Raw genomic sequence first — 10,969 nt, 5'->3', positions numbered from 1 at the left:
CTAGGGTCCTTATCAAAGAGACCTGGGAGAGACCCCTCGCCTTCCACCAAGTGAGGACACAGCAAGAAGACCCTCAGTGGACACTGGATCTGGGGCCTCCATCTTGGCCTTCCCAGCCTCCAAATGGCGAGAAATCCGCTTCTGTTTTCTATAAGTGATTGAGTTTCCGGTGCTTTGTCCGCAGCCTGAGCTGGGACAGGGTTCTTTCTCACCAGGGCACAGAAGGCTGGGGGACCAGGGTGACTGGCACAGGTAGGAGCTACAGGTTCTAGAGTCCTGATTCCCCTGCACCCCTGGACTCCATGGGAACCCAAGGTGCTCCAAGTGGTACCGTGGTGCCCCTCTTAGAGCGGAGTCAGCACTTTGAGACTGAGGTCAAAGAACAGGTGGAGAAGTGGATTGGGAACCCCTGAGGGGACGTCCCCACCTTGGGCCGCCTGTGCACCTAAGGAGCTGGGCTTGCCAGACTGTTACGGCTGAAGCCCCCAGGCCTATGTCCGGGGTGCTGTCCCTGTCATTCCAGCATCTTTTCAGGATCCATACCCCCTGTCGGGGCTGTCACGCCTCACTTTTTACCTTGGGTTTCATTTGCAGAAGAAGCAACCTGTGTTTTTCATTGTTCTTTTGCCTTTAGCAAATGTAGTTTTTTAAAAATTTATTTATTTGAGTGCAGACAGATAGGAGAGACAGAGAAAAAGGTCTTCCATTCACTGTCACTCCCCAAATGGCTGCAATGGCTGGAACTGAGCCAGTCCAAAGCCAGGAGCCTCCTCCAGGTCTCCCATGTGGGTACAGGAGCCCAGGCACTTGCGCCATCTTCCACTGCTTTCCCAGGCCATCAGCAGAGAGCCAGATCGGGAGAGGTGCAGCTCGGACAAGACCTGGCATGCATATGGGATGCCGGTGACGCAGGCTGAGGCTTAGCCTACTACCCCACAACGCCAGCGCCGTAAATGTGTTTTGAGCTTTGACCGTGTCCCAGGTTCCTGACAGGGTCTTAGTGAGGGCTGCAGTGGATGGCTGGATGTGGTCCTGCCCTCTCATAGCCACGGCCTAGGGCAGGGCTGGCCAGGAGGGAAGCGATGGGAGCCACGAGGCTCCCTTACCTTGCTGTTGTTGTGGGAAAATACCATTATAAGATAGGTTTATTTTGGTGCAAAAGCGTTTGAAATCCATGCATGTTTTATACAAGATGCATTTCCGTGAACTTCCTGAAGCCCCGCTGTGTGCACGCACAGCTCGCTCCTCCACACGCCGTGTGGCACTCCCCATACGCTGCCCAGCACTGCTCTGTGCGTGCCATCCCACAGTCTGTCACTCACAGTCTTCCTGCAGCCACAGTTTCCTTTCTCAAGGTCCCTTCTGTTCCTGGCGTGAGGATTTCTCCAGGGCCATTGATTTTTCTTCCAGTGATTTTGGGTCATCAGTTTGTGTTCTCAGAAAAGCTGAGTGGGGGGCCTGTGAGTGAGGGTGGGGACCATCTGGCCCTGCAGACTTCCCTGAACCACGAGGCACAGGGAACAAGCCACAAAGGGGCACAATTGCTAAAGACCAAACGTAGACATTTTTTTCCCTGCGATGCCAACGCTAGTGCTTGCCTTCTCTCCAGATAATTACTGCTTGTTTTAGCAAAGACCCTAGCCTCAGGCAGGCTGCTTTTCCCTAGCAAGGGGTCTAGAGCTACTCCCTGGGCTTCACGTGCTCTCATGGGGAGTGGGAAGGCAGGGGACATGGCCTTTTGCTTTGTGTGCCCATGTCCTCATTGGGTGCCTGCTTTACTTCCGCCTTTTGTTGGCCTTGGGATCTGGAGCTTCCACACTAGTAGGGTGCCATGCTCACAGCCCCTGGTGACCCCTCTCCTTCCCACCCTCGCTCACCCTCAGTTCTCTTACGGTGACTTTGACTTTTGAGCTTGGAGCGGGGAAGGATGGAGGAAGAGCGAAGGTTCAGTTCTTCCAGTCTGCCTGGGAGCTATCACAGGCACTTCTAACATCTAGCAAAGTCACTCTAATGAGCTTGGTTTTGCAAATCAGTGTAGAAAAATGCAAAAGAAGTGGCACAAACACAACAACGTATTTAACACACATTATAGTCAAGGCTTAATAACTCTACTAAATAAGTAAAAAGTCCAGCAGAATAATTGGCAATAATCAGATGTTATCTTCAACAGCATTATAAATGGACTTTGCATTTTAATAAGTTAGCTCACATTTTTATTCTATTAATACTACTCTGAAATGTTCTTTCTCTTAGGATGTTTTCTGTTTTTGTTGTTTTTGTGCCCCAGAGAACGTCCCGAGGCAGCTGCTTGGCTTTAACCGAACATGGCGTTCTCGCAGAGGGATTTTGTTACATGAACTCTGGCCCTAGTGCTGACCAAGTAATTGCTGGGAACCCCAAAACCACAAACCTGTTGGATCTCCCCAGGAACAGACAGGATGGAGTTTCAAAGGTGCTTTTGTTGTTGTTAAAAATGTTATCATTCTTTAGATTACAAAAGAAATCGGCAGCCCTGAGAGACTCTGGAAGGCACTGGGGCAGGGCCTGCAGCTCCGGTGGGAGATTCAGGGGAGGGAGGCCGGCAGGTGCCGGGGCAGCAGCGGGCTGTGGCCCAGACGGCAGGTGCACAGCTGTGGGTGTGTCCTGGGCTTCCTCATCTAGCCCCAGTGGTGGGTCACAGAGTGAACCCCGAGTCCCTGTCTCTCATTCAGCTCCTGCCCTGCTGAGGGACAGGCCCTGGAGATACCGCCAAGACCAGTTTACTGGATTTTCACAGGATCCCATACGCCTGGCAGACGCCTGGCCTCCCTCCAGCTCTCCCTTCGGCATTCCTTATCTAAGTGGTAAATTTTATCTCTGCCCTTCATCTCTGCAGACTCTCGCATTGCACTTGAAGGAGAAGACTGTTCCAAGATTCTATTTTGCAATATCGAGGAAGACATGAAAAACAAGTTTCTCAGAAAAATCCCAGTTCTAGCCACGCTGAACAAACAGAACCCATGATGGCTGAGGATGCCGATGGCTCAGGTGGGGACCTGAACCCCAGCCAGAGTGGCCTGCTGCAGCTTCGCACGCACCCCAGAGGCCCGAGTCCTCCACCAGGGACACAGCAGCTGGCTCCCTAGAGGCTGCCACGGCCACCTGTCCCATCCTGCCCAGCGAGGCCGTCTGATGAGCTGGGCTGGTCCAAGTGCCAGATACCTTGCTGGAAAGGGAGAGCGCCGCCTGGAGGCCACAGAGAGCACATCCTGGCCCTTCACCTTCACGGCTCAGCACAGCCCACGCGGCTGAGCCCCAAATCAGGGGACGGTCAGCGGCGCTTACTCAGAGCGCCCCGTTCCTGATCTGGCGCACACCGTGACCCTGGGGCTGGTACTGCAGCTTGGTTAGCCCATAACCAGTCAGCCTACAGGTTAACACAACACAACGAAACAGTTTTCTTAGACTCTATCTTGAGGACAAGGAAGAAGCAGGGAAATGACAGAGCGGTCATTCATCTTCAGTCTGCAGAGGGATCGCTGAGAGGCTTCCAGATGAAGGTAACTAACTTCGTCAGCAACGCACTTAGAACAAAAAGGGGATCAGGATTTTCCTGAACTTCGGGTAGTCTTCAAACTTCTCGAGGTACCACCTAAAAACAGAACAACAGGTTTTAAAAAGGAACACACTGGACCACTCAAACATTTACCCAATGCTAATAAAAAGGATATTAGTTTTTTTTTAAAAAAAAGTTTATTATTTATTTGAAAGGCAGTTACAGAGCAAAAGAGACAGAAAGGGAGAGGGAGAGAGACAGAGATCTCTATCCTCTGACTTACTCCCTGGCTGAAGCCAGGAGCCTGGAATCCCTTCCGGGTCTCCCACATGGATGTAGGGCACAAGCACTTGGGCCATCTGCTGCTGCTTGCCCAGGCCCGTCAGCCGGGAGCTGGATTGGAAGTGGAGCAGCCAGGACTGGGACCAGTGCCCATATGGGAGGCTGGTGTTGTAGGCGGTGGCTTAACCCGCTGGGCCACAATGCTGACCCACAGACTTTTTGTTATAAAAGAATAAAAGGGTATTTACTAGCAGTGATAAAAGCTGTGCCATTTTCAATACAGAGTTTCATTTGGCCTTCACCATGAACGATGACATAATCATAAAGTGCGATTCAGAAGAGGGTCTCTCGGATAAGTCCCTCCATTGGGAAGGAGCAGCACTGACACGTGACAAAACCTCTGATGGCTCTGCTGGGGAGTGCCGATCCCACCCGCCAAGGGGAAGGGTGCAGTGATGGGTGGGGTGGGGAGAGACTCCCAGATGCCGTTCGTGACCCCGATGGCTGCCTCCTGTCCCCAGAACTACTAGGTGGACTTGGTGCTGGGGGCTCTGGGACAGCTCTAACGGAGGATCCAGTACCGTCTGCGAAATGCAATCTGCCCTTGGCCACGGCTCAGCCCTGCACTTAGCAGATGGACTTTTCCACTTTGGATTTTATCATTGCTGGGTCTGAGCTGACATGCTGCCGCCTTCCGTGGAACGGTGACCGGCCCTCCCCACGTGATGGCCTGGGTCATGTCCACAGCACACCGGGTCCAGGTTCACTGAGTCAAGCACTCCAACTGCGTGGCTCCCAGTCTGGGGCCCCCAGGTCTCCCTCGGGATACGGCTGACACCACGAGTGACTGTGCAGATGCACTTCCTGAGTCACGCTGTGTGTGTTTGTGTCCGCCGCGCGGCGAGCGGGAGAGTGAGGCAGTGTCTCACAAGCGCCGTCTCGAGTGTCCCTGGCAGTCTGACTGTGACCGCTCACTCCTGGTGTCTTCAGGACACCAAATGGGTTCTTTAAAGCGACTCCTCCCACAAAGATGAGCATGGCGACATCTGCAGGATGTGCCCCCGGTGCTGGTGCAAGTTCAGCGTGGACAAGCCCACGTCTGCACCCAGCTCCCTCTGCACAGAGAGCTACTGGCCTGGTGGTCAGCTCTGTGCTATAAACAGGCAGCCCAGAGGCTGGTGGAGAAGGAAAGAGTGCAAATATTCCTCAGAACCCTGTATGGGTTAAGCCAGCACCTGCACCACCAGCGTCCCGTATGAGTCACAGTCCCGGCTGCTCCTCTTCCTCTCCAGCTCCTTGCTGACGTGCCTGAGAAGGCAGTGGAAGATGGCCCAAGTACTTGGGACTCTGCCACCCATGTGGAAGACCCAGATGGAGTTCCAGGCTCCTGGCTTCGTCCTGACCCAGCCCTGGCCATTGAGCCCATTTGGGAAGTGAACCAGTGGATGAAGATCTCTCTGTAACTCTGCCTTTCAAATAAATACATTTTAAAAAGAACCCTGTAAAATGTTACCCTTGAAAAACAATACCTGCTAGCAACTCAGAACTAGCCCTGCTTGTGAGAGCGGATTTCAATGTGAAGCAATACTGCTTCGGGGACACTATGATAAATCAAACATAGCTTAAGAAGTAGCTTCCTGCAGATCGTCTTTAGGAACAGACTTGTGTGATGGTTTACTTAGTGGGGTTTACTGGGTAATTAAAAATGGGTAGGTTCTCAGTCCAACACTCCTGAACACACATCCGTGAAACTGAACCGACTAATTCTTTAGGATTTCAAATCCGTTTCACACAGACACCAACGAAAACGGCAAGCAAAGGAGCAAGAGTTCTTCCAGCTCAGGAACCCTCTGCTTTGGGTTTTCATCACCAGCAGTTCCATCTGGAAAAGGCATCATTCGTCTTCCGCCGTCCTGGGCTTCGTGGCCAGGTGTCGGGCGGGGTCTTCCTGCTCCCTGCTTTCATCTGAGAAGCGTCTTTCGGCACACTCGGCGGCCCTCGTTCAGTCTTCCTCTGGTGCGGTCTTTGAAAGCACTGTGCTGTCTGGTGTGTTTTTATGATGGGCAATGAACCATTCTGTGGGTTTCCTTCTATCAGATGTCACCAGCAGGAAAGAGCAGCAGCTCCCTGCCCAGGTGATGGTGGCCACGGGCAGGTGGTCCTGGGTCCCTGGGCTGCGCAGGGCTGGGAGAGGCTTGGAGGGAGCCAGGCCACCCCCAGGGCCCAGGCTCTCCTTGCCACTGTCCAGCTGAAAACTGGGCTCTGCTTTCCCCACTTTCTCCCCTTTGCTGGGAACACTGAAAGGGTCGACGCACCACGTCCTCTCAGAGCAGGCTTCCACCCACTCGTGGCCTTCGCCTTCTTTTGGCCTGGACATTTGAAAGCGGCTAAGTGGCTGCTGCCACAAAGTACAAAACCACGTGGCTCAAAAAAAGCAGGCGTGGCTTCCCTCCTGGTGCGGGGGCGGAGGGGCACCAGCCTGAATCCCAGGTGTGGGCAGGGCCACGCTCCATGTGGGGAAGGCACAGGATCCCTCCTGCCTCTCTGGCTTCTGGTGATGCTACACGTTCCTAGCTCTACTGCCTCTCCAGTCTCCGCTTCCCCGTCTCCAAATTTCTCCCTCTTTGGAAGGACCCGGGCCATACTGGATGAGTCCCACGCTACTCCGGCGTGGCATCATCTTAACGGATGCCACCTGCAGAGAGCCCCTTCCCTAGTGAGGGCACAGGCACAGGTCCTGGGGCGTGGGACTTCGAGGCTTCCCTGTGGGGGACACAGTGCGGCCTCCTATCAGCAACTTTCCTACTTCCGTGTCTCCAGCCCCTTTGGTACCACAACCCCTGTCCTGAAATCTTTGCCTCTGACCCCTCTCCCAGCTTTCCGTACACTCCTGTGGTTTTTCCAGCAGCTCTGGGACTCACACATGTCCTGGCTCCCTGATCCGGCCCCCTCCTCACTGTCCACAGGTTACAAATAGCCCACTTGAGGGTGCATGGGACTGGCTGAATCCTTGGGATTTCAAGAGCTGCCACACTTCTGCTATAGTTTCTTCAAACACCAGCCAGGCAGACACCCTGGCTCTAACCTTCTCCGTCTCTATCCCCAGTCATACTCCTTAGCATTTCTTAAAGATAGGATGAGGCTGGGAGGCACACCCGGGTACCTTGATTCTAAAAAGTCTGTACGTGTCCCCCTGCACCATGGCATCAGTCTGGTCTTTCAGCTTTTTGTCTCTTCCCTGAAGCTGCAAAGAGGTGATAAACTCCACAAAGCAGGCCAGGTGATGACGGCCTGTTTCTACCTGCCTCCTGGCATTAGCAGTCCTGGGCATTTGGACGGGATGTTCTACGTGGATTGTACGTGGGAAGCAGCATAGTGGGCTGGAGAGATAAAATCTAACGGCTCACGGAGCCATGCTCCTATCGTGTGGCATCAGGCGGGTGAAAAACCTGTGTCCTGCCCCCTTGGCCCTGGGATGGGCCTCTGGCTGCCCTTGGACTTGGCTCCTCTGGCCTCAGCTTCTTCATCTGTTGGATTAGAAAGACGCCATCTGAATTCATTTCAACTCTGACGTCCTTTGAGTGCTTATGAGCTGGCTCACAGGTGCTTCCAGGGAGCTGATGGAAGTGCAGGAGCCACTCTGGGAATGGTGTCATTTCAGGGGGTGCCAAGAGCCCCCAGCCTACCTGGGACCCCAGGTTCAGAGCCAGGGCCTGAGCCACCACCCAGCTGGAGGCGCCCATGTGCATGAGACCTGTGAGTGGGGCCCGACTCCAGTTTTCCTCCGGCTTTGGGGCTCCCTCTAGCAGTTGGTTCCCGGGTACAGCCTCAGCTTTCATCAGTGTTGGGCAGTGCAGACCCCTGAGTCCGCTGCTTGGTATTCAACTTGACCATGGACTCCAGCAGGATAAACTCAGAGGCCACAAACGCGGCAGAGAAAACCGTGCTGACGTGGGTCTGAGGACTGCCCAGGGCAGAGATTCGTCTGGTTTCCTCCTGGTTAGCCCAAGGGCAGTGGGACTGGGGATTCAGCAACTTCACAGGACATTTGAGAAAGCGAACCTGAAGGCTGTTAGGATGAAGTCACAGGACAGGGGACAAGCGCACTAGGACTTACTGGTGATGCTGCTCCGCTCTGGTGAGCAGGACACAGAACGTGAACATGGCAAAGGCGCTGCCTTGCAGGGACCAGCTGGCCAGGGCGAAACCGCACCACTCCGTGACTTCTCCAAAGTAGTTGGCGGCGGTCACGAACTCAAACAGGCCTCCTAGGCAAGACACAGGCAAAGCAGTGACAGCTCCTGATGGATGCTAATCCTTGCTCGGAGAAGTTCGTGGGAAAGGGAAATTAAAGGGTAAGCTTATTATTTTGGTGCAAAAGATTTTGAAACCTGTGTGTGGTTTTTTTTTTTTTTTCACAGTTTGCATTTCCCATGAACTCTTTGCCAGCAAAAACTCAGCTATGGAAAGACATGACCTTGATAGAGCTGATCAATGAGATTCACCCAACAGCGTGAGCTTTGCTGCTTTTCATCATAGCCCCTGGCCGTCAGCCACGTGAGCGCAGCAGTCTGTTTATCTACACAGATACTGTACAGATCTCTAGTTCCGCTGGAAGATGTTGGCTTCCACCTCACAGTCAATGGACTGTGCTGACAATAGCTATGCCAGCACAGAGAATAGCACTCAACAAGGACGAGCTTAATGAAACAGACCCACAAGGACCCTGCCAACAAGTGAAGACAATGTTTGTTTTCGAGCACAGCTTTACTGGTTCACTTACCGAATTTTCCCAAATACATGGAGGCTGTGTTATGCACCAGGCTCTGCACAGCCTTCCCACCAGCTAAAACCATGGACTCCAGGAAGGCACACAGGGTGCACAGGGCGAGAGTGCTTGAGGGGCAGAGCAGGGCAAGGGGGCCTGGGCCCACTGGAAAGGCGCGGGTCTGTCCATGGCCAGCAGTCCCTGGGGGCAGGAGGGCTCCAGGAGGAGGAGGAGCCACAGTAAAGGTCCCAAGGCCAGAGGGCAATGGCCAGCACCCTGCAAGCCCCAGGGGAAGAGGGGCTCAGGAGACCCCTGGGGTCTGTCCGCATCTGTGACCTTGTGGGTAGTGACTGGGGCTGCCAAGGGTGTCAGGGGGTCTCTGGGTTCTAACTCTGCTGTCTGCTGGGAGGAGGATCATCTGTGGGATGCAAAGGTAGAATGTTTAGAGAAGAAAGGGTTGCACCCTAAGACTTGAAGCCAGTTCCCATCAGAACTCGGCATGGCACAGAGACCACGTCTTGGACTGCACAGGCGCTGGAGGCACTGGGGCTGCACGGGAGATGGCGCCCACCTCCCGTGCATCTATTTGTGTCTCCCTAGCCGGTGTTTGTCTGTAATCTGCTCCCTTTGTCTTGGACCAGTCACCGTGACTGTCAAGCGCTGGAAAGGTTTCTGAAGGTCATTGCCACAGGCTGCAGGGGGCACAGCTGTGTGTAGGCGACCAGCGGAGTGACAAGCCCTCCGGAGATCAGAGCACGCAGACGGAGAAAGAGCTGTCACTCAGCCCGGAGCGGCAGCCACATACCCTGAGCCATCGTTTACGGGCTGGGGCGGGACTCTTGGCTTCCACCTTCCTCATCTGTCCTTGTCCCCCTGCCGCCTCCTGGACTCCGGCATAAAACGGTGCCGCCGCAGATCTGAGGAACCTCCCTGGCCAGCGCTCCTGCTGCCGGCCTTTTCAAAAGGTGGACCTGAGTCTCGTTTCTCCTCACACAGGCTTCCTGGAATCGACTGTTCAGACACGTGCTGTGTCCCAGTGCTCGGGGTTTCTTCCTGTGGTTTCACAACCGTCCGAGGGCACCGCTTCCCTGTCTTTTACAGCCATCGTGAAAAACGAAAATACCAACTTCGTTTCTGTACTGTTCGGTTTCTGTCTGCTCTGTCCTGTCAGGTGTGTTTCTGTGTGTGTGCTTTTTACTTTGCTGATCAGAACGAATGCATGTTAGAGGTGAGTTTGCCCTACGATTGAGGGGTTCCCTGTTGCTCTCCACTCAGTCTCCAGGGTCGGCTCCTGCCGTCTGTGTTTCTGCCTGGCCTGTGCTCAGAGCTGCCGTGGACGCCCATCAGCCGGACATGGCCTGGGAGGCCAGTGGAGCTGGCCAGCGTCCTGGCTGTGCCATGAGGCCCCTCCCCACAACCTCTAAGAAACCAGGCTTGGAGACTGTGAGTTTGACCCTGCAATTGCTTTGTTTCTGTTTTAAAATGCACCCTGGAGTTTGGATTGCAGTCCTCTGCTTTGTGGAACACGTCCCTGCCAATCAGGTTTGTTTCTTCTGTGGCTTGCACAGGTGCGGTCGCTATGCCTTTTGTTACTGAGGTTTCAATGTGTGGCATGAGAACAGGGCATCATGGGACTGGTGCTGGGACTCAGCAGGTTAACCTGCCACTTGCAGTGCTAGCGTCCCAGCTTAGTGCTTCTTCGAGTCCTAGCGGCTCCTCTTCCAATCCAGCTCCCTGCTATCGCACCTAGGAAAGCAGCAGAAGATGGCCCAAGTCCTTGGGCCCCTGCCATCCATGTGGAAGACCCAGGAGAAACTCCTGGCTTTGGCCTGGACCAGCCCCGGCCGTTGCAGTCATTTGGGGAGGGAACCAATGGATGGAAAATCTCTCTGTGTCTCCCTCTCTCTGGGACTCTGCCTTTCAAATACATAAATAAATCTTACTAAGGGGGAGGGGGCAGTGTCAGCCACTGGCAGCAGATGGAGGCGAAGGCCAGCCACGCTGAGTCTGTATCCGTGTGGCTGTGCCCCTGGAGGCAGGTTCCTCCAGCCAGGGCAGGCACTCCCTGCCCCGGGGACACCCTCTCTTTTGGAAGGGGAGTTTCTCAGATCTGCCACCTTTATGGCTCCTGACAATTCCTGCATCTCTTTACCCTGCCTCCCAGGACTTGAGCCCTGCCCAGTCTCAGGCTGGCTCATGGCAGCCCCTCCTCCAGGCAGGGTCTCTCCAGGGAAGTGTTCAGCTCCCTAGGGTGTGGAGTAGGGAATGGAGCGGCCTCCGGCCAGACCCCCCTGCCCCCTCCCAAGGAAGGGGCTCCTTTTGAGACCACATGAGGGTACAGTCTGCTGACATGCCCACCGCCAGAGTGGGCTCCTGCAACCCAC

The 10,969-nt window shown here is 54.5% G+C and overlaps 1 protein-coding gene across 1 annotated transcript in view; it reads right to left on the bottom strand.

Moving 5' to 3' along the window:
• Positions 1 to 2,184: 2,184 nt before the first annotated feature.
• The window catches only part of SRD5A1 (steroid 5 alpha-reductase 1), a 29,729-nt gene continuing 20,944 nt past the window's right edge, over positions 2,185 to 10,969 (bottom strand). The window contains exons 4-5 of the mRNA XM_062212147.1: positions 7,935 to 8,085; positions 2,185 to 3,631 (exon numbers count right to left, since the gene is read on the bottom strand). Coding sequence (XP_062068131.1) covers positions 3,565 to 3,631; positions 7,935 to 8,085 — 218 coding nt within the window. The 3' untranslated portion in view covers positions 2,185 to 3,564. The remainder of the gene's footprint in view (positions 3,632 to 7,934; positions 8,086 to 10,969) is intronic.

The sequence above is a fragment of the Lepus europaeus genome, chromosome 15 (assembly GCF_033115175.1).
Source record: "Lepus europaeus isolate LE1 chromosome 15, mLepTim1.pri, whole genome shotgun sequence".
NCBI lineage: Eukaryota > Metazoa > Chordata > Mammalia > Lagomorpha > Leporidae > Lepus > Lepus europaeus.
The sequence above is the reverse complement of the archived record's forward strand: the minus strand, read 5'-3'. Positions and strand labels throughout refer to the sequence as shown.